Consider the following 24926-nt stretch of genomic DNA (forward strand, 5'->3'; position numbering starts at 1 on the left):
ACTTAGTCACCCACACCTTGCTCTCCTAACGTAATCTGTTTTCTACTAGTCTCACGTGTCAAGGAAAAATAATCAAAATATGATGCTGCATATATTAAAAACGTCATCAGGGAACAGTCTATAATGTGGGATATAAGATATGCCTTGTCAGCGTTTTTGTTGTATTTGTTTATGTTTAAATAATTAAAATATTTTTCATCATAGGTTTGGTTTTTGCTGTTTTTATTGCAGTTCTTCCTTTTGATGTTAATATTTAATTAACTGTTGACAAAATGTTTTTACATACACGTATATACATATATATATATGACTGTATCTTTGTTTTTAGAATAATTTCTTTCGTTATATAACGTGAGCCAACGCCTGTTTCATTTTGCACACGGTACACTTTCGCCTCATTCACGTGGAATGTAATCATGGTCTACTTTCCTGGGCTATTTTTGGCAATATATATCTAAGAGGTGTAAAGCTAGTTCACGACGTTTTAACATGGCCTACGGCTTTTTTAGCAAAGTTTCCAAATTACGATTCTTCGGCATACAAGTTATACAAATAAAAAAAGCCAAAAACTTCAGATGTGTGGAGCTATAGATAAGTTAATAGATTATTCTTCATATAATACTTAGATTAAGCATTTATAACTATTTCCATATACCGAGTTTCATTCTGATACTAACTTCATCTGTAACAGAAAATTTTGCAAATGGTAATGCACTTTCCAAATGAGGTCCAAAGAATATATAAATATATATATAACTAAATGTGTGGCTGTCACGTTCTGTATATCCTGAATGGTTGATCGTAGAGTAACTTTTTTTTTAAGAATACATTAGAGGAGTTTTTTTTGAAATTCCTAAAATTTTTCGCATCAATCCATCAGTTTTTGTATGCTTTTAATAGTTAATTTGGAGAAAAAACGTATTAAGAACAAAAAGCCCGAGTTCTTTTGTCGACAGATAGAAAGAAATCTTTCGAAGATAGGAGTATGAAAACACATGCGTCTTTATGTAAAAAGAGAGACTTGTTTGAATATATGTTTGTTGTCGTTCGGTTTATATATCTATATTTTTCGTCTAGGTATTATATACGTGCATGATTTTGTTGTGTCATGTAGAATAAATGGATTTGAATTGAATATTTCTCTTTTGACACTTCTTATAGAAATGACAATGGCCACAAATGTGCTTACTTCCGAAGCAGCATTTCCTTGCACCCAGTTAAATGACAAGGAACGGTGGCATCTACAGCAAAATAATCAAGAGGCTATTACCGAAGCAGAGCGCACTAATACGTTTGATGTGCCTAATGCATCGAAATGTTTTGCCAAGAATGCATTGTATTCAATTTCTTTTGCTCAGAACGAATACAAGGCAATTGTCGTTACTGAAAGAACAGGTGAAATGACAAAAGACGGTTTAAACTACCCACTACACAATCGTGTTGCATACAAGCCATGATCCAAGAAAGTGAAATGGTTGCACATTTTATGTTTTATTTATTCATCACTATTTTTGAGAAAATTATCATTGAATTCTTTGAAGGTACGTCTTATAGTAATTTACAAAACGCCCCCCGCTAGTACAGCGATAAGTCTCTGGATTTACAACGCTAAAATCAGGGGTTCGATTCCCCTCGGTGGGCTCAGCAGATAGCCTGATGTGGTTTTGCTGTAAGAAAACACACACAATTTACAAAATTCACTTAAAACTACGGTATCAAACTGGTAAGTTAATAAGATTTACTGACAAAAATATTGTATTATCAGATTCTGTTGTAATATTATTTCTATTTTTACTTCTAGTGGTTAAGTTTTTCAATTAAATCTTACGCTAAAATAAGCTTTAATTTAGTTAAACTGGTCTTGAAGCTTGCTTTGAAAAAAGAAATAATAAATAAACAGTTAACCTTTATTATTAATTTTTTTTGCATAACAATAGAAACATTTTACTGCATACGCATACGAATACTATTTTCTACCGTAATATTATATGGTATGTTACAGTAAGTGTATAGGGAATCGTGGTAATGTGAATGTCTTATCGTCGAAACGTTTCAAAATCATACCTAACGCCACGCATATTGAATGTACTTTCTAATTATCAGGTCACGCAACACATGCAAAAGTTACTTTTGCAAACAAATGTCATCGTGAAGCGGATGGGAGATGGAACGCACCGAAACTGACAATGGACTAGTTAACCGGAAACGTGATTACGAGAGAACTTTGGCGGTTTGTCAAAGGTAACAGGATCTTGGCATCTTGATTACCCTGCATATTTATCTGTCTTCAGATATTTGGCTTTATTTGTGGCCTTTGACCGTATCCAATAAATACGTGTACTATTACTACTTTATGTAGGTGCTGTTTATAAGTATATCGTTGACACCCATTAAGAAATACAAGTTGTTCCATGCGTTATATATCCACCCTGTTTGTCATTCAATCTAGTATTTAATGACCTAATACAAATTATTTATTGCATACCAATTAACAAAACTGTTTTATTGAATTAGATAAATCGAGTGAGGAGAAATAAGAAATGATATAATGTAGATATCGATAAAAAAAAAACACTCAGCTGTAACAAACAAATTAAACTGCTGAAGAGACTTTCTTGGAATAACTGAGTTTACAGATCTACATGTTAAAATGTGTTACTTCATGCAAAGAACGTTAAACGATGTCGACTGGGAGCATAAAGAAATGCCTCAAGATGTCTTTCAGTTTATTAAATTTCAATAAAAACTGATACCAAATGTAAAAATCACAAATCTGAGATTTCTTCAACGTTTCAAACATGTAAACGAAACGAATCAAGGTTGTTTTTCCATCATTTTTACTATTTTTCTGGAAACAAAAGTATTTTCGCGAATCTGTATACTTTTGTGTTCCAAATAATAGTGAAGGGCAGAATAATAAATAGGATATAAATGTTTGATGATTGTAAAGGTCGAAATATAATGTGAAATACGATTTTGTATCTTTTTCTTAAAGGCAATCGAAAAAATATCGCGCGGGCCAAAATAAGAGTCGTGCATGGCGGAAAATGTCTCCAAATTTACTAATCGAATAGGTACGAGAGTAACTCGATTACCGCGTTTCACTTTTGTGCTGGTTCATTCTTGTTTGTGGAAGGATTTTCGGGGTATAGAAACATAATTATTAACTAGAAAGGACAAGCAACTGTTTAGGCATCCAGAAAATGAAATAAAATACAGAGAGTTCCCTTCTGTAAAGATTTTTTTTAATTTCGCGCAAAGCTACACGAGGGCTATTTGCGCTAGCCATCCCAAATTTAGCAGTGTAAGACTAGAGGGAAGGTAGCTAGTCACCACCTCATGTCGCCAACAATTGGGCTACTTTTTTACTAACAAATAATGGGATTGACCGTCATATTAGAACTCTCCATGGCTGAAAGGGCGAGCTATGTTTAGTGCGACGAGGATTCGAACCCGCGACCCTCAGATTACGAGTCGAGCTTTAACCACCTGGCCATGTTGGGGCTGTTCTTTAAAGAGACATGCATCTATACTATCTTCTGATATATAACACAGTATACATTGTGTTAAAAGCATCTGTTTAAAATTAATGACCCTTTATAAAGTTTGTTTAAATACGCCAACAAGTCACTCAAAAAAGTGTCATATAGGACATTCTGAGTAATCTTTTCCAATTATATTTATTATGACATTGTTGAACTTTTAAAACAACGTTTCTAAAGAGCAAGAATGGGATAAATCTTTATCAAAACCTTTTGCAACGTTCATCTGTATAATCGCTCTCGTACTGACATTCAACTCTACAACATACTTAGAGTCAAAAATAGTATTATCTGTCATTGAAGGCTTAAGGACTTCTAGGTTTACTTTAATATCACATAACAAGTAGAAGTAATGGCCAGAGTTATACTGTGGTTTCCAAATGGGAACGACAAGAGCTGAGCTAAACTTAGGCTTAAGTAGCACACACTTCTAAACATATCTTCACACTAGAAGAACGACCACAGCAGTCGGTATAGTAACTAGCGCGCCATCATCAATATATATATATATATATATATATATACTTTATTACGAAGCAGAGCTTTCACAGTAAACAATTCTATAACTTGTAATAAACTAATATTTAACTAGTAATTAATGTTACAATAAACAAGGCTCGGCATAACCATGTGGTTATGGCGCTCGACTCTTAATCTGAAGATCATGCGTTCGAATCCCGTCACACCACATATAATTGCCTTCCCACCTTTGGGGTAGTTATAATGTGACTATCGATAGTGAAAGATTAGCCTAAAAATTGGCGGTGGGTAGTGATGATTAAATTACCTTCTTCCTTGTTTTACACAACTAACTTAGGAGCGAATAGTTCTCGTGTAGCTTTTGTGCAAAAACAAGCAAAACGAAAATATTGAGAAGTAAAAGTCATTTACTTAATTTTAGTTATCAATAGTTATAGAGAGAATGAAAACTCTCAACGATCTAAGTGAAATGTGTTGGAGAAGGTTTTGTTGTAATGTGTCAAGTGTAAAATCTTCATTAACTATTTTTATCATAAATTACACATCATGAAACACATGCAAAACAAACTGCTTTCATAACACCAAGAAAAACACTTGTCTCTTCGATCTCTAAATAACAAAGTATTTCATTTGATTTGAGCTCAAAACATCTATTTTTCTGCCTTAATAAAATATGCGCACCACGTTTTCAAGAAATCATATGTGAAGTACCTTGAATATGGTTTAACGTGTAGAGTTTTTTAACCATTTATAATTCCCGCCACAGAAACCTAAATTAATTTTAGTGTGTGAATAATATTATAACGTTGCATCTAATTTATTATTCGATATTATACAGTGGACCAACCGTTTAATTATGATACATGTAATGTGTAACATATAGAGATATATCATCATCAAACACTTGAACACATACAGATACATCATTATTAAACACTTGAACACATACAGATACATCATTATTAAACATTTGAACATATACAGATACATCATCATTAAACACTCGAATGTGACAATTGATTTCAGAAAGTATCACCTGAAGTTCGTAACGTTAAAAGATAAAAACTAAGGTACAATGATTTTCTCAGTTTTAGGTTCTGTAATATATAATACATAAAACACACCACTTACATAGCCCACTTTCAAAATATTAATATTCAGGCCTTAATTTTTGCTTAATATAGATTTTGTATACAATCTAAAAGAGTTTGCAATCACAAAGACAACTCTCTTACCCATCAACTTCTTTGACAAGTTTTAGAAGCTCTCTCGAAAGGATGATTACGCTTTTGGAAGCTGGAGTTGAAGATTTTTCAGATTCTTCCTCGCTCTGACGGAATCACTTCCCGCATCCGAATAAGTGAAGCATGTTACAGATAGCATCAAATGAAACATCAACGTTTTATATAAGTTGTTAAAGCATCCTTCCGAAGTGTTTTGCTAGACAAATATAACGGTTCTGATAACTCTACCAATCGTTCCACAAACGCTGTGGAACTACTTTGGGCTGAAGAAACTACTAAGATTTCCTTCTTCTTCGTGAGTTACGACTTCTAAAGATAGTTCGTTGTCGACTACGTTAAATAGCTGAGGTTATATATTGGGTCAACTTGAAGAAAGTTTATTGAAGAAGACAGTTATTTGCTGTTGTCCATGAAACAGTTTTAATACCGTAGCCGTCCTAATTAAATTCATGTAGCTTACAAACTTAGGATAATTTAGAATATAGAAAACAGCTTAAAAACTTACTTTTTTTATTAAAATGTAAAAAACAGTTGAAAACTTAAAGTGATTTATTGAAGATACTTAAATACATATATTTTCAATCGCTTATAAGAATTATCAGTTTGTTTTATAAAATAGAGAAAAGCTTCTTTCCAAATAGTTTACAGATCTTAGTGCAATAATTTTGCAGCTGTCAGAAAGATCAGATGGTCGTAATTAAAAAGAAAATTGGTATTTTCTAAGAAAATCCTATTATTTCACTTTATTAGGCTCAGTACTAGTGTTTCTGAAACCTATTTTGTTCTAAATAAGTATTGTTTACCCCCACTTTTCATGACTTGGTGAGCAGAGTGTTGCAGAACGGGCTATCTATTACTATTACTAAATAGTTTACAGATCTTAGTGCAATAATTTTGCAGCTGTCAGAAAGATCAGATGATCGTAATTAAAAAGAAAATTCTATTATTTCACTTTATTAGGCTCAGTACTGGTGTTTCTGAAACCTATTTTGTTCTAAATAAGTATTGTTTACCCCCACTTTTCATGACTTGGTGAGCAGAGTGTTGCAGAACGGGCTATCTATTACTATTACTAAATAGTTTACAGATCTTAGTGCAATAATTTTGCAGCTGTCAGAAAGATCAGATGATCGTAATTAAAAAGAAAATTCTATTATTTCACTTTATTAGGCTCAGTACTGGTGTTTCTGAAACCTATTTTGTTCTAAATAAGTATTGTTTACCCCCACTTTTCATGACTTGGTGAGCAGAGTGTTACAGAACGGGCTATCTATTACTATACCTAAACCATGGATCGTACTATTATTAATATTTGAGTATTATAAGCTCTCAAGATTCTTTCTGAGCGACAGGGGTCGTTTTGTAAAATAAAACAGTTGGATTAGAATTTCAGTACTGAATTATTTTTATGATATGTAAATGTTGGGTATATAATGAGTGTAAACAGCTGGCAAGGGAATTATGTAATGTAAATAGTTACAGTTATGGGTATAAAAAAATTACAAGAGTCTTTATGTTCTAATAAATAAATATGTTGTATATAAGGTTTCGCAAAACTAAGAAAATTATAGTATCAACCTATTTATCATTTTAGAATTATATATATATTAAACACAATTTATTTTATTTAAAATAAGGCTAAAAATAAACAAAATAATGAAAATACGACGTTCTTATATTTAGAGTTGAGTTTAAGTTGTAGCACAGAGCATATAAGCTGGTTAATACGAAACTCATTTACAGTCATGTGAAAAGTTAGGACACTCTATGAAAGCCTGTGTATTTATGTAACATTTTTGAATATATAGATATTTAATCTAAATTTCAACAATACTGAGAGATTATAGGAATATAACTAAACAATTAAAACTGAAGAAAAGACTTTTCAAGATCTTCTATAAATGTAATTCTACAAAAATGCATATTCTAACTGAGGAAAAAGTTAGGACACCCTACCCCCTAATAGCTAGTGTTACCCCCTTTGGCTGAAATACCTGCAGTGAGACGCTTCTTGCAGCCATCTACCAGTCTCTGACATCGGTCTGAAGAAAGTTTGCCCCACTTCTCAATGCAGAATTCTTTCAGCTGTGAGATGTTTGACGGGTTTCTTGCATTTACAGCCTGTTTCAAGTCACCTCACAGCATCTCAATGAGATTAAGATCTGGGCTTTGACTCGGCCATTCCAGGACTCTCCATTTCTTAATTTTCAGCCAGTCCTTGATTGATTTACTGGTATGTGTTGGGTCATTGTCGTGTTGCAGGGTCCAGTTCCGCTTCAGTTTTAATTTTCGTACAGATGGTCTCACATGAATCTCGAGCACTCTCTGATACACAGTAGAATTCATGGTGGATTCTATTATTGTAAGCTGTCCAGGTCCTGCTGCAGAAAAGCAGCCCCAAACTATGACACTTTCACCTCCATGCTTTACAGTTGGTATGAGGTTCTTTTTCTGGAATGCTGTATCTAGTTTACGCCAAACATGTCCTCTGTTCTGGTGTCCAAATAATTCAATTTTGAACTCATCTGTCCAAAGAACATTATTCCAAAAGTCCCGGTCTTTGTCTAGATTCTCTCTGGCAAACTTTAGTCTGACCTTGATGTTTCTCTTAGAGAGCAAAGGTTTTCTCCTTGCACACCATGCAAGTTACACTTGTGCAGTCACTTTCTGATTGTAGAAGCATGCACTTTCACATCAACAGTAGCCAGAGCCTGCTGTAGGTCCCGTGATGACAGTGGAATGGCTGATCTCAAAGTATTTTGGAATCTTTTTAAATCCCTTACCAGACTGCTACAATTTTCCTTCTGAAAGCCTCAGACAGCTCTTTTGCTCTCACCATGGTGCTCACTCTCACTTCAACAGTCAGGAGCACACCACACTAAATGTCTGAGGTTTAAATAGGGCAAGCTTCATTCAAAATGCTGAGTAACGATCTTCTAATCATGTGCACCTGGTGTAATACACCTGTGTGTGAGTTGAGCCATTTTAAGTGGGAATAAATGGGGGGGTGTCCTAACTTTTTACTCAGTTAGAATACGCACTTTTGTAGAATTACATTTACAGAAGATCTTGAAAAGTCTTTTCTTCAGTTTTAATTGTTTAGTTATATTTCTATAATCTCTCAGTATTGCTAAAATTGAGATTAAATATCTATATATCCAAAAATGTTACAAAAATACACAGGCTTTCATAGGGTGTTCTAACTTTTTCACATGGCTGTATGTCAATATTTTACAACAAGAAGACGTATCAGCACAAACATCATGTTTGAAAGTATTCTTTTTTTCATAATCTTTGCATTAACTTATAGCTCAAAAGCGCATTTTCCAAGTTTGTATTAAAATATTTTAATAGTTTTCAAGGAAGAATCAAAAGATTTATTTTAATAAATATTCCCAACTAAAATGAAAGAATTAGGTAGAGTTTAATTTTGAAAAATAATTTAATACGTGAAAAAATATTGCAATTTCTAAAACAAATTATGTTTAAAAAGTTTCACTTCTTTTGATAGCTATAGAGTAACTCTAAGCTGTATCATACTGTCATGAACACGTGTAGAGATCCTATTCGGAAATTTAAAATTTTGGTTCAAACAGTTCGTGCGAATAAAGTAAAAATCAGTATATGCTTGCACTAATTATTATTGTATATCTGCAGTTATCTTTATATTTCACGTCAACTGCTTGAAGTCAAAGTTAAGGTGTATTTTAATACAAATCCTACAAAAACATTTACCAGGCTTATTGGAAACAAATACTTTATATTAACTATCTATAAAAGAGCTACGTGCCTAATATTTTGCATACTTTCAAATTAAAAGAAATATACAGGCAACGTATCAAAACCTTCAATGTTTCTATTGGACTGGTGAATAGCGAAACAAAGAGTACATTGTTATACACTCTTCGTGAATACAGATAAAAAAGGAGCCATGTGGGACTTTGTAACTTTTTTATTTTACTCACTGAGATAATTTATTTAGTAATAAGATATTTTGTTATAAAAGACCAAAAGAAAAGGCTCGGCATGGCCAGGTGGTTAAGACACTCGACTCGTAATCCGAGGGTCGCGGGTTCGGATCTCTGTCACACCAAACATGCTCGCCCTTTCAGCTGTGAGGGCATTGTAATGTGACGGTCAATCTCACTGATCGTTGATAAAAGAGTAGCCCAAGAGTTGGCAGTGGGTAGTGATGACTAGCTGCCTTCCATATAGTCCTACACTGCTAAATTAGATATGGCTAGCGGAGATAGTTATCGTGTAGCTTTGCACAAAATTAAAAAAAAAAAAAGAAGAAATTGAAAACAAAAAGGTTGTGTCAAGTTATTATTATTTTTAGTTTGAATAGAAGTCTTATAGGCAAGCAGGAATGATGAAGTTGTATGTGAAATCGATGATACAGGGTTGAGTTCTCTGAGAATGTGACCCCTGACATCAAGATGTTTATCACCTCAAAGCTGTCACCTGGAACAATTACTAATAAGACAATAGTATGTATTGTATATTTGTTCTCGTCTTGGTTAATTACCATTTTTTTACAGTGCTTGCTAGTTTCATGGCTTGATGAACAAGTTACAAAGCCCTAAAATTCATTCTTAACGTGATGTATAGAATCAAGACACTTATTTTCAATGACCTCATACAAAAAAGGTCAATTGAAAAACAACAACACAATCTGCGGCATTCTCTAAATTAAAAGTCAAACAGACAAATCATAATATTCATTGTTACAAAGCAGATAATAGAATCCAGAATTTATTTGAACTTCAAGAAATTTTAACAATACATCATATTATTTATATGTATTGTTGAAGAACTACCTTCTTTTAATACTACTTTTAACACAATGAAATGACCCGATGCTCACAAGAAAGAAAAACCGTTAACAGTAAAAAAACGAAAAAATTACCATATTTATATGGCGTGTTTTAATATATATTTTAATAAATTTTAATATTATCAGTGAGTACTTTCCATTCTTGCATACTTTTTGTATTTTTATACTTGGTAATACGCGATCTAAGTCAAGGTTTGCATGTACCATACTCAATTTTACACATTGAATGCTCAAAATAAATTCGTTAGAGTATTCCATATTTGTTTCACAGGCGAAACGAGAAAAACAACTAAAATATTAATACTACTATTATATTTATTAAAATAATAGTTATTATTATTTTTGTAACAAAAACCCTCAGTAGCACAGCGGACTTCCAACGCTAGAAACCAGGTTTCAATATACATGGTAGGCAGCGCACAGATAGCCCACGGTGTAGCTTTGTGCTTAACTTCAAACGAACAAGTTTTTAACAAAATATATATGAAAATAAATTTCTTGCATTTTTCAAATTTAGTAAAAGTTGCTAAGAGTGAATTTATTGTGTCAACTTGTTACATTAAACGCTGCAACGCGAGTGTCCTAAAATTAGCAAACCTGGGTTTGAGTTTAATGATTCATGGTTTTTGTCCTGTTAAAAAAAAAGGACTCCTCGCTTTGAAATACACATTAAGAATGATTGTCAAATTTCGCTATTCTGTCAAGAAAAAAGAAGAGTAGTTTAAGAGTTGGTGGTAGGTGCTATTTACTATTTGTATGGCCCGGTTAAGGCGTTTGACTCGTAATCTCAGGGTCGCAGGTTCGAATCCCCGTCGCACCAAATATGCTCACCCTTTCAGCCGTGGGGGCGTTATAATGTACGGTCAATCCCACTATTCGTTGGTAAAAGAGTATCCTAAGAGTTGGGGATGGGTGATGATGACTAGCTGTCTTACCTCTAAGTCTTACACTGCTAAATTAGGGGTGGCTAGCGCAGAGAGCCCTCTGTAGCTTTACGCGAAGTTCAAAAACAAACAAACAAACTATTTGTATATAATTTCAAATCAGGTCGAAATTATGGATGGTCACATGCAGAGAGCCCTTTCTGTGACATTTCGTGAGGACTTTAAAGCAAACAAACATTTAACACCAGTGTACATATCACACGTTAAACACTATAAAAACATCCAGAGTAAACTGGTCTGTAAGGATCACTAAACAACAAAATAATAAAAACAACAAACATACTTTTTATATATGTGTATTAAATACTTATTTTCTGTTTCAACACAGATGAAATTGAGAAAAGAATCTATGATGTAGGGCCTAATTAATGCCTTCTTTGACTGGTGGTACCATCTGCTGTGGTCTGCAGTTTCACCTATTCAAGGTGGCAGCAAATCGAAGAAATAACATTAGGCTTTTAAAAACGCTAAATTTATACAATATCTTTAAGGTTTTGAGCCTAAATTAATTTATAACCGCAGGAAAAATACGGAAAGGGTTAAAAAATACGAGCAAAACTATTTTACTAAGAGCTAACCGTTTCCGATTTTGAAGAATCAGACAAAAGACAATTTGTCAACACCACTTTCCGACAAGTTATGGCTATTCTTCTGAAATTGTGGGATATGGCCGTTTCGCTTATAACGTACCCATCATCCCACAGTTCAGTACACGGTTTTTGGAAGTAGTAATGGGATGCAAACCTCAGTCTAACCACTGGACCACGATCGGACCGCAATTTAAAGAAGTAACTAGCTTATTCACACACATGAGACAAAGAAAGATGTTAAACATAAGAAAAAAATAGTATTTTAACTTTATATCAAACTCGAGTTAACCCTTTGTCACTTTTATGATTTTTTAATTACGAAAATATTACGTAATGGGTAATTAACACGATCTCGTTCTAGTTCTGTTTGCCATTTTTTGCTTCATTCTAAATCGAATATTTCAGATCATTTAATCATTTGTCACATAAGCAGATAGGGATATGACTAAGATGTATTAAGTGTTTTTTATATAAGCAGAATAATTTAATAATATAAACTTTGGTTAGTTTGAGGTTTCGTTTGTTACGCATTTCGCGCAAAGTTATACGAGAACTATCTGCACTAGCCGTCCATAATTTAGCAGTGTAAGACTAGAGAGAAGGCAGTTAGCTATTATCACGCACCGTCAACTTTTGGGCTATTCTTTTACAAACGAACGGTGGAATTAAACGTCGCGTTATAACGCCCCCACGGCTGAAAGGGCGAGCATGGCCGCTGGGAAGGAGATTCCAACCTGCATATTGCAAGTTGAGTGCCTTAACCTCATGGCCATGCTGAGCCGATTTGTTTTAGAGTTTCATGCAAAACTACAAAAGAGTTATCTGAGAAAGCTGTTACTAGTTTTGTAGTTATAAACCAGAAAAAGACAGCTATAAAACAGCACACACTGCCAGTTTTTAGGCTACTCTACTCGAACTGTGTGATATATAACATACTAAGCGGCGTAAGATGAGAAACACATTTATGTATAACATACCAACTGGCGTGAAATGAGAAACACACTTTTTTTTTTTTTTTGCAACTAGGAAAGACCATACATCTACAGTCAGGCATGCTAAATATTATGCCACACCTTGTCCAAGACGTGAAAAAGAGTTCAAAAGGAAAACATGTGGATCAAAGAAAATAACAAATGAAATATAAACAAAGATTTGGTATGTTTTACAAATAAATCTATTTCGACCAATTTTGTGACCTTTTCAGTGACTATTCTGTTGAGTGTAATATTTAAAAAATGCAAACTAATACCACATAAACATAATGAACTGGACAGTGTAATGTATCTCTTATTACAAATTATTCATCTCATATAATATATGAGAGTATAAGTGAGTATAACTCAGTAATACCACATAAACGTAGTGAGTTGGATAGCGTAATGTCTCTCTTATTACACATTATTTATTCCATATAATAGCAGTTTTGTTTCATCAGCGCACAAACAAGTACATGCATGTACGTTTTATTTTTTCGTGTTTATTTAATCTTGTAAAATGTTTAACATCTACTCTAATGTCGTGCAACATCAGTAAGACATAAAACATTTCCAGAAAAACACAGATCTTTGTTTAACAATTTCGAAGCTTACGTAACTTTTCTCTGGTTTCTCTGAGGATTGGGGCCTGACATTGTTAGGTGGTTAAGACACTCGACTCGCAATCTGAGGGTTGCGGGTTCGAATCCCATCGCACCAAACATGCTCGCCCTTTCAGCCGTGGGGGCATTATTATGTGACGGTCAATCCCACTATTCGCTGATAAAAGAGTAGCCCAAGAGTTGGCGGTGGGTAGTGATGACTAACTGCCTTCCCTCTAGACTTACACTGCTAAATTAGCTTCGCGCGAAATTTAAAAAAACCCAACAAAACAAACGATTTCTGAGGATTGATAAGCTAAGGAAAAACGATTACATGTGTTATTTTAATATAACAAAGAGCAAAGAACAGCAGTATTCTGTGTATTTTATCAACAGTATAAAATACACAAGTATTCTAGATTCTCCTCTGATAATTACATAAAGATTTCTCACTAGTAGTTAATATATTGAATATTTTTTTCTAATTTTGATAAGAAAGAGATATAATTCAATGCTTATATTCTACAAATGCCAATCTTTAATTTTAGAAATTTGAAAATCTTTCTACCAGCTCAATAAATGATAATTCCCTCTTTATACTACAAAATTATTTTTTTTTTGCAGTATAAAACATGCTAATATCTAAACAAGTGGCATTCTGAAGTTTGTTTTCAGTTAACAGACCCTTTGATACAAGTATCATAGGCGAAACTTCCATCCCCCTAATTACCTATAAAATAAAAATACATTAAAAGAGAAAGGCACTTATTTCAGGTCGCGATATTTTATTTAACTCAGACTTTAAGTTATATGTTTTCTTTAACTAAGTGTGCTTGTCAGTCTGTCCTATAAGTTCGTACACGTACACGTATTAAAAGCTTGAGCCAATGCCAACGAGAATCTTCATCAGGAGAGCAGGAAATCATCATTTAAACGATTTATTTCAAGGATCACTGTCAAGTGGCTTCTAGCAATAGTGTTGTGTATGAATTAATACATCAGAAAGTTTAAATCAGACCATAGTCAACACCACTTGATAATTATGTAATTTCCCATTTATTTAGGTAAGCTACAGACATACCATGTTTTTCAAGTAGTTCTTGAGTGCTGAATACCACGAGAACAAAATGCTGCGATATTGAAATCAAATAAATGAGTTTTCGCTGCTTGACACAAATCAGTAATTGTCAGATATATTTGCTGTTAATCTTATTAGTTATTTTCAAGATACAATCCCACAACTTTACATCTGTATGTAAAAGATTATTTAAATAAAGCAAAATTACTGTAATTACACAAAAAATTAGTACAGTGCATTAAGTCACTGCAAGCTAAATATGTCTTTAAGAGGACGAATATTATATAGTTCGTATGTTCAAATACACCTCTACTAGATTTTGAACCAGATTTAGAAATTTATTTATGTATAGATTTGTTTGTTTGTGTTGAATTTCGCGCAACGCTACTCGAGGGCTATCTGCGCTAGCCGTCCCTAATTTAGGGGTGTGGACGAGAGGGAAGGCATCTAGTCATCACCACCCACCGAAAACTCTTGGGCTACTCTTTTTCCAACGAATAGTGGGATTGACCGTCACATTATAACGCCTCCACGGCTAAAAGGAAGAGCATGTTTGGTTTGACCGGGAATCGAACCCGCGACCCTCGGATGACGAGTCGAACGCCTTAACACACTTGGCCATGCCGGGCCTTGTGTATAGAATGTTAGAGTTTAAACTAAGGAATATAAGATGCAGGAATTAAAAAAATCATTGGCACGTAGATGTTTAAATAATAACGTTTTGTATATCAATGTCGAAAAATATAGACGTTGCAAAAAAAAACAGTTTTCGTAAAATGGAGTATACAATTATCTTGAGGAGAAACAAATATACGTGAGGACACAGGACTCTGTGCCTCAAACAAATATGTGGAAGCATATAATAGAATACGCCATTAAAGTATGAGAAATGGAAACAAAGTTTAATAATATTGATAAATACATAGGTTTACCTATATTGGCTTTATCCACCGATATAAAAGTGATGTAAAACTGTAGGATTTAGTTCACATTGAAATTGTCGCCAAAGCCAATATCACTTTTTATAAGTGACATTTCATAAGTTGAACTTTTATCAATATTTAATAGTTGTCCACTGTTTTATTGCAAGTATCTTATAGTTTTCATTGCTTTTCTCAGTACTTCGGAGTTGTTTATTGTTTTCTTATCGGTATTTTGTAGTTGTCGACTGTTTTATTATCAGTATTTTGCAGTTGTCAAATGTTTTGTTATCAGTATCTTGTAGTTGTTGATTGATTTGTTATCAGTATCTTGCAGTTTCAATTTTTGTTTTATCAGTTATTTCAGAGCTGTCCACTGTTTTATTAATCAGTGTTTCGTAGTTGTCCGCCTTTTTGCTGTCAATATTTCGTAGTTGTTCATTGCTTTATTATCAGTATTTTGTTATTGTTCACTGTTTTATCATCAGTATTTTGTTGTTGTCCACTATTTGGTTATCAGTATTTCGTAGTTGTCCACTATTTTACAGAAAAAAATAATCAAAAGAATTAGAGGAAATAGAAAACTATACAAGTGGAGTAACTGTCAGAAAAGCTGGATAGAGTTGTTATCTTACTGTTTGGATAACAGTAAACGTACTTGTAACTTTACCTTGCTGCTTTTGGATAACTGTGTTGCTTTTTGGTACTTCATTGCGCTGTGTTACGTTTTGGTTACCTACATTGTTCATTGTACATTTTTCACTATGTGGTAGTTCTTGTATAACTGTATTGTTACTTGTACATTACTTACCTTGTGTTTCATCAATGCGCTCAGAGCTATACTGATATTCATTTCACTGCTGAACTTTTACAGAAGTTTCAGATTTAACAAATAAAAATTACATAAAAGGAGCGAGTTTCAAACATAAAACAATCAAATGACAATTAATATAGAGAACAACGTTTTGTCCTTCTTAGGTCATCTTCAGGTTAACCGTTGTTCTCTTCTTTATTTTAATAAAAGTTTTAATACCCATACCAGCCGTCTTGAGATTGGTTTGATTTAAATTTCGCGCAAAGCTACCTAAGGGCTATTTGCGCTAGCCTTCCTTAATTTTGCAGTGTAAGACTAGAGGGAAGACAGCTAGACATCATAACCCACCGCCAACTCTTGGGCTAATCTTTTACCAACAAATAGTAGGACTGACCGTAACATTGTAACGCCCCTACGGCTGGGGCGAGCATGTTTAGTGTGACGGGGATTCGAACCCGCCATCCTCAGATTACAGGTTGAGTGCCTTATCCACCTGGCCATGCCGAAACTCCCGTCTTGAGATACATTGTTTGATAAAAGTATTGCGTTCTCCATACAAAAAGAACCTTGTATTGTTACTGTTATATCTCTATGTAAAGATAGAAAATCATTTCTCAGGCAACGCTGAAGATGCTACAGGAATTATAAAATGATAATTAAATATAACAAAAGTACAATACTGTAGCTTACAATTCATCGCGATATATATGTTTACTCTTGTGGTATTATTCACGTTTACTGTTACCCTTAAGATAAAAAAAGAATGGAAAACCACTAATGCTATACGAGTATTAAGTTATACCTATGTGTATGAAGCATGTATTCAGCAAGTCATGAATATTACGTTTTGAAATTTTTTCATTAAATATATAGGAGACGAAGTAGTTTTATTATTAAGACAAAAGGTTTAAACTTCCAACACTGAAAATAATTACTTTGTCTTTCTCTTATTTGGGCGTTCGACTCACAATCTGTGGTTCGCGGATTCGAATCCCATCACCAAAAAGCTCGCTCTTTTAGCGGTGGAGACGTTATAATGCAATTATCAATGCACCTGATCAGTTGGTAAAGAGTAGTTCAAGAGTTGGCTGTGGTTGGTGTTAACCACGTGCTTTCTCTATAATCTGCCACAAGTCTGGCATGACCAGGTGGTTAAGGCGCTCGACTCATATTTTGAAGATCGCGGATTCGACCCTCTGTCACTCCAAACATACTTGACCTTTCAGCCGTGGGGGTGTTATAATGTGACGGTCAGTCCCGCTATTCGTTGGTAAATGAGTAGCTCAATAGTGGGCGGTAGGTGATGATGACTAACTCTCTTCCTTCTAATCTTACAATGCTAAATTAGGGATGGCTAGCGCAGATAGCCCTCTTGTAGCTTTGCGCAGAATTCAAAACATACATACACTAATATATCACTTTCAGTTTAGGGATGGCTAGCGCAGATAGCCCTCAAACTTGTTTGCGCGAAATTTAACAAAAACAAACTCTCTTACGTCAAGAGATATATTTTTATTACAGAAAATACACAACGTTACAGCTACATTTGTTTGTTAGCTGATTTATAGGGAAATATAGAACCTGTAGCAAAGTATAAACAATGGTATTTTCAACTCGAACAACATGTGACTTTAACGATTAGATCAGTGACGCCCAAGCCTCAGTCATGACCATCCATCATTTAAAATTTTTGATCTGAGGGAGGACAACCAGTCAGTAACACCATTTACCTACGTTGCTCTTCGTAATGTATAAATGAGATTGACTGTCATGATTATAACATTCTCATAGCTAAAAGTGTGGAGCGTTTTTAATATCGTATCGGAGATGAACCTTTAGCATTCAGACGGGCAGCTTGTCACGCTAATGAATGGGCCAAACCCAGCTCGATTAAACAGAGAAATCTGATATTGTTTTCAGTGATAAAAATGTACCAATCATCAGGAAACTTCCCAATTATGTTTTAGGTTTCGCAGTACTGCTGTGTATTGTCGAAACCCAATCTCACCAGGGGACAAAGAGTAAATGAACAAGCTGTAAAAATTTTATGTAAAAAATAATAATAATTTAAATCTATGTTGTTGTTCTTTTACTGTTAGTCCCAGCTCATATAGACAGGATCAACATTACTGAATAAAGTGAACAATTTACTGTTTTATAAAAATTACGCAAAGCCGATAAAAACAAACAACCAACAGTCGATTGTAATAGTAATAATAAAATAGATTGTTCATAATTTGATAGTAGACTAGTTCGTTCTGATTTTGAAAAAAATATGTCTTAGGTAACACAAAATTTGAACTCATTACCCAATTACATTGGCAAAACTATACGCTAATTGTACCTGCGAGCCTATGAGCTTATGTGAATGTCAAGCAGACCTGGTAAGCAACCATCAAACAGACCAGATTCCATAATTCACACACACATGGAATACAACAACCATCCCGTCTTGATTATGAATTTCAAAGTCATCTCATTTGGATTATTCAATAATGAAGTTTAAATTAAATGAAATTTATCTATTATAAATGAACTCTTCACTTTAAATAATAACAAAACTTTTCTACAATTACGTATCTTCCAAATACTTGTATAATTTTGTGAAAATTATTGCATTATCTTATTGTTTGTTGTTTATTTGTCTTTTAATTTACTTCATCTTTTTATAAAATGTTAAATCTTTATAAATATTTGTACCTAATAAGGTATGCTGTTTAGTATTACTTACTAAAGATGGAATATGTGTATCCTGAAACGTTCAAGAACTAAACTTTGTTACTGTACACACACGTTTCAGAATTTCACTTTTTCTGCTGTCATTCTACCATTCATATTAAACTCCGATTCCAGTCGAAAAGCACGCAAAATTATGATGTGGCTTGAGGATACGTATAGTCTTGAAAAATACAGATATAAACTGAAACAACTTTTAACAGTTACTGCCATATGATACAAATACTCTAACAACTGTCGCCATGTGCTACTATTGGTGGTATTAGTAACATAATTGAAAGTTATTTAATTTTGTTTCTGATAGATATTTTAAAATCTGTTTCATGATTAATGTGACATTATAACAATTTATTTATTTATTTACTTTTACAAAATAAACTGGATAGAAAACTCATTTAACTTTAACTTACGCTAGAAATCCGTATGGGCTGACGTGCCTGCCGTCCTCCTTGAATACGAAATCCCCAGGGCGATCCTCCGGCAAGCCTAACATGGAAGTAGCTTTTCATTTTCGAAACTTCGGATAATCCGTTCACATTAGTTTTAAAGAAAAATTTAAGACAAATCGAATTTAAGTGAAATAATTAAATAGCTGGTAACAAATTTCTGGGCTTGTAATCTAGAACCGAAGTTTAGACTTTCTGCTTTAAAATTAGAAGCTCGAAAAGTCGTCATTTAAGGCCAAGTGTTTACACCCATTCACAACATCAGATAACAGCTCAAAATCTAACTGTTTCAGGGTTCTCTAATGTTGAAATAATGACATTTATATAACATGCTCCTTTTAATTTTCGTCTTCGTCGGATGACGCACGCTATTACATTTAAACGTTCCGGATGGTTAACTTGACAATCTCCGAGCATTGAGAGGCCTACTTACAGCAACGTAAAATAAGTAGTCTTCTTCATTCCTAGCCAGTTAACATCTAGACTCAGTACGAGACGAGTAACGTGTATATCTTATTTTTCACTCTTTTATTGCAGGAAAATTTCATATCTATTTGATTAAATATAATTTAGCTGGATAAGTTGAATAAGTCAAAATCCGTGAGTATTTCGACTATTTACCAAATTATGAAATTCAATCATGATTAGTCTTGTTTTTAAAATTTTAAAAAGATGTATATCATATACTGGGTATTTAATGCCATCTGTTGACAAGTAATAAAACTATCAGTACAATGTTTTTATAATAATTTGATATTTCAAAGATTTTCTCTAGCTTGTAAAGTTTTATAAGAACCAAGTTGCTCTAAGGGGCAAATTTAAATTATTTTAAAATCTCAAATTTTCGTTAAGTACGCCAAAATGTCTGGCAGATAACGAGATGAGACAGCCTTCTGGGGAAATAAAATGTCGAATGATTAGTAAATGAAATCCTATACGAATGCAGTTTGTTGGAAAGGTAACAAAATGGTTAATATATGAAGGTCTTAAAAGGAATTATTCTGTTTAAAAATGAAAATTACTGAACTTTTATAAGTTGATAAGCGCAATTCTTTAAGGAATTAAAGATGTGAATGACTAGTTAGTGAAATCCTAGTGAGACGTTATCTGTTCAGAAAGTAAAATGTTTTAACTACTAACAAGTAAAGACACCAAAATTGTCGATCATTTTATGGAACATTATATATTACCATATTTATTTCTCTGTTGCGTTGTCTTCATAATTGGATTAAAAATAATTTGTGGGTTTTGAAGTAAAAATTTATGAAGTAACAGTAAGGGAAGAAAAGTCTACGAATAAATTCTGAAATATTATAGCCTAGCATGATCCCTGTTTTGAATCCTCTTCACTGAATGTAGTCGCCATTTCAGTTGTGAAGAGCGTTATAATGTAACAGTCAATCTTACAATTCATTGGTAAAGGAGTAAACTAAGAGTTGACGCAGGGTGTTGTTTGACTAGTTGCCTTTCCTTTGTCTATCCCTACTAAATAAGGAAAGACTAGTGGAGATAGCCCTCACAGATGTGAGCTACAACGACGCGATGAAGCTCAAAAATTGTTTTAATATATATATATATTAATATAATAGTTTCATACGCAAATCAATGAATTGATATAATAAGTTTTTAATGTTTATATATAAAAGTGACTGAATTCGGGTAAGTTCGGTAAATAAATACATCCGTATTTATTAGCGAATGTGATTTGTAAAATATAGTTAATTTAAAATAATTAATTAAAGATGTTTAGCAAAAAATAAATAAGTTTTAGTATAATCCTTTTGAATTTCATTCTTAGAAAGGATTAGTAGCTGTATGTTAAGCTGTAAATATTAAAGTATTGGATGTATATAGCCTATAATTGAAAATATTCTGGATATAGCCTAAAGCTAATTTTTACTCTTTGTTGCGTTGTTATAGGTTGTTTTTAACAAAGTTATATAAATATTCTGAGCTTATAAATTCATACACACACTTAATTAGTTAAACCTATCTAGTACCGGGAAGGACCACCTTTTGCCTTCAGAACAGCCTGAATTCTTTTCGGTAGATTCAACAAGGTGCTGTTAGCATTTCTTAGGGATTTTGGTCCATGCTTACATCTATAGCACTACGCAGTTCCTGTAGATTTGTCGGTCACACATTCACATTGCGAAATTCCCGTTTCACCTCATCTCAAAGGTGCTCTATTCGATTGTGATCTAGGGACTGTGCAAGCTACTGGAGTACACTGAAGTTACTGTCATGTTCGTGGAACCACCTGGAGATCATGAGATGATACTGTGCTTTGTGATATGGCGCATTATTCTGCTGGAAGCAGCCTTAAGAAAACGAATATACTATGGCCATAAAGAGATTCACATGGTCAGAAATAATGCTCAGGTATGCTGTAGCATTCAAATGATGCTAAGTTGCTATTAAGGGGCCTAATGTATGCCAATAAAGCATTTTACACACCATTACATTACCAACAACAACAACCTGTACCTTTGACACAAGGCAGGATGGGTCCATGCAATTATGCTGTTTACGTCAACTTCTGATCCTACCATCTGCATGTCCCAGCATAAATCGAGATTCGTCAGACCAGGTGACGTCTTTCCAATCTTCAGTCTCCTAGTTTTGGTGATCCCGTGCACACTATAGCCTCATCTTTCTGTTCTTAGCCAACAGGAGTGGAACCCGACATGGTCAGCTACTGCTGTAGCCCATCTGCTTCAAAGTTCGACGTATTGTGTGTTCAGAAATGCCCTTTTGCACACCATTGTGGTAAAGAGTGGTTATTTGAGTATTTGTGGCCGTCCTTTAAGGTTGAACAAGTCTGGCTAGTCTTATCTGGTCTCTCTCATTAACAAAGTGTTTTCGCCCACGGAACTGCCGATGTTTTTTTTTTTCACACCATTCTCTGTAAAATCTAGAGACTGTAGTACGTGAAAATCGCAGGAAGTCAGCAGTTTCTCAGATGCTGGAGTCACTACCTCTGGCACCAACAATAATCCCATCTTCCCTTTCTAATATTTAATCGAACAACATCTAAGCCTCTAGACCATATCTGCATGCTTTATATATTCAGTTCCAATCACATGATTCGATGTTTGGATGAGTGTACAGTAGTAATTGTACACTAACAAAGTATTTAATGCTGGATTATCAATTAAATAAAAACCTCCCTATGAGCCAACGGTCAGGTTGGAGGCCTGTAATGTTTCAGACTTCGGTTCCTTCTATGGTCACCGTGGAGAATGCTCATCGTAGAGTTTTATGTTTAAAACAAATCAAATAACAAAACTATTATTAGTGTCGCCATCTGTCCGTAGTTTGAATAACAAATTGTGATGATTATTACAGAACTGAATGGCTGAGAGGACAAGCATATCCGGTGATTGGGATTGTAACTTAATCTCTCAGCAACACTTATCATATAAAGCTCATACTCAAGAATTTCTTTTAACACAATGAAAGGCAGTTACGTTACTGTTCAATGTTTTGCTGATGTTTGTCTTTTGGTAAAACTTTAAACAGTAACTGTCTTATAGTGAATTAAAACAAACCCTCCAGTTTGAGTTTTACACGATAAGTGTAGCTAAAGAATTACGAATCTATCGCTTTAATATATATAACATAATATATAATAATTTTAAGATTTACTTAAGCTAAACAGATGTTATATTTTTGTTATTTTTGTTTTAAATAAAATTTATCTTTTATGAGAACTGAGCGTTTCAATATGCAACACTAAATATATGTATACATAAACACACCTCTGTGCACATATATCTTCATACACAGATATATACGCATATATTCTTTTATTGCTCCTTGCTGATATTGCGTAACACGTGAAATAACTCATCAAATTAATGCACACTTTATGTTAATAGGTTATTGCTGCAAAACTAATAAGCTAAAATGAAAAATAAGTTTACAAGAAATAAAATCGGTACCACATGCTTCAGTTTACCTCATTTTCTTTAATAAAATCGGTACCACATGCTTCAGTTTACCTCATTTTCTTTAATAAAATCGGTACCACATGCTTCAGTTTACCTCATTTTCTTTAATAAAATCGGTACCACATGCTTCAGTTTACCTTATTTTATTTAATAAAATTGGTACTACATGCTTCAGTTTACCTTATTTTATTTATTGCTGAAGCTTGATCATTTATTTTACTAGGGTGATTAGGCTGCTTTGTTCTAGACGAATACGACATTGTGGTTAATTTGTTTGTTTGTTTTGGAATTTCGCACAAAGCTACTCGAGGGCTATCTGTGCTAGCAGTCCCTAATTTAGCAGTGTAAGACTAGAGGGAAGGCAGCTAGTCATCATCACCCACCGCCAACTCATGGGCTACTCTTTTACCAACGAATAGTGGGATTGAGCGTCACATTATAACGTCCCCACGGCTGGGAGGGCGAGCATGTTTGGCGCGACCGGGATGCGAACTCGCGACCCTCAGATTACGAGTCGCACGCCTTAACACGTTGTGGTTAATGCTAGACCTATTTTACCATACTTTGTTTGCCCTTTAACAGGATGTGATCTGTTTGTAAAGCTAGTCTTCCTCTGAGTTGTCCTCTGATTTTAAACTTAAATGACAAAAACAAATAATGAAAAATAAACCTCTTTAATTAATGAAGTTTCTAAATTAGAAGACAACGTTTTAAAAACATTTATATTTTGTACATTTCATTTTATACCTTCAGCACAGATACTCTTAACAACATTATCAGGTTATACTGTTATTCCCAAGCAATATGATGTACACGCCGTTATCGGAATGCATTGTTGTCAAAACGCAAGGGCTTTTGCTATATATATAAGAGATTGTTATATACGGAAGGAAACACTTCTTCTCTATATGTTTTTCCCTAGGCTACCTCATTCCCTAATATTATCACTAAAATATATAATAATGAGGTGCATGCCTCATTAAAAAAAATACGTATGCACGTGAACATTTCTTTTCTGTGTGGTTTCTTACACAAAAAGATTCGCACGTGCAATATTGCACTCACTGGATAATGAATAATACCCAAGTGCACATCCTCAGAGTACGCTTAGTATGAGTCCAAAATGTCTGGCTTCTAGGTGCTTTGCTTTTCGTGCTTCTTCGTGTGGGTATTTGGGTATGTTGGAAATTTTAGATACACAGGAGGATCAGGTGCAAAAGATCTCTTCCTCCATCCCTAATTTATATTTCAGCTACTACTGTGTTGTAATTGTGATGCTCCGGTCATTTTCAGGGCAATGTCCATATATTGTCTTGAGTTGTCTTTTTGTTATTTATTTTATTTATTATTATTTATTTTTTACTCTTATTATCTTTTTTCTTCCCTTAGATCTATTTAAAAAAATAACTATGATTATTATACTAGTTCTAATCGTCTAGTGCCTGGTGGCCAGCTTGATTTCTATTTCTTAAATATATATTCATAGGAGAGAGGTATTTAAAACTTTGTTTATCATGTGTGTATATCACACAATAAATCATTTTATGCCAATTTTTATTATAATAATTTAGTGCATTGTGCAAGAGTCTATCGAATATTGTCTCTGTGTCTGCATACTTGTGCTTGTTTGTTTGTTTTGTTTTGAATTTCGCACAAAGCTACTCGAGAGCTATCTGTGCTAGCCGTCCCTAATTTAGCAGTGTAAGACTAGAGGGAAGGCAGCTAGTCATCACCACCCACCACCAACTCTTGGGCTACTCTTTTAC

At 33.9% G+C, this 24926-nt stretch overlaps 1 protein-coding gene across 10 annotated transcripts in view; it reads right to left on the reverse strand.

The window, feature by feature from the left end:
- Positions 1-19853, reverse strand: part of LOC143252697 (uncharacterized) — a 119866-nt gene extending 100013 nt beyond the window's left edge. For 7 of the 10 annotated variants that reach the window (XM_076505241.1, XM_076505244.1, XM_076505243.1 and 4 more), the window contains exon 1: positions 19172-19853. In XM_076505241.1, the coding sequence (XP_076361356.1) occupies positions 19172-19270 (99 nt within the window). In that variant the 5' untranslated portion in view covers positions 19271-19853. Of the gene's footprint in view, positions 1-5257; positions 5574-19171 lie in introns of those variants that run through there. The other 3 variants (XM_076505246.1, XM_076505245.1, XM_076505247.1) reach the window with 2 other exon arrangements.
- Between the last annotated feature and the right edge of the window lie 5073 nt (positions 19854-24926).

Source organism: Tachypleus tridentatus, chromosome 6, assembly GCF_004210375.1.
Source record: "Tachypleus tridentatus isolate NWPU-2018 chromosome 6, ASM421037v1, whole genome shotgun sequence".
Lineage (NCBI taxonomy): Eukaryota > Metazoa > Arthropoda > Merostomata > Xiphosura > Limulidae > Tachypleus > Tachypleus tridentatus.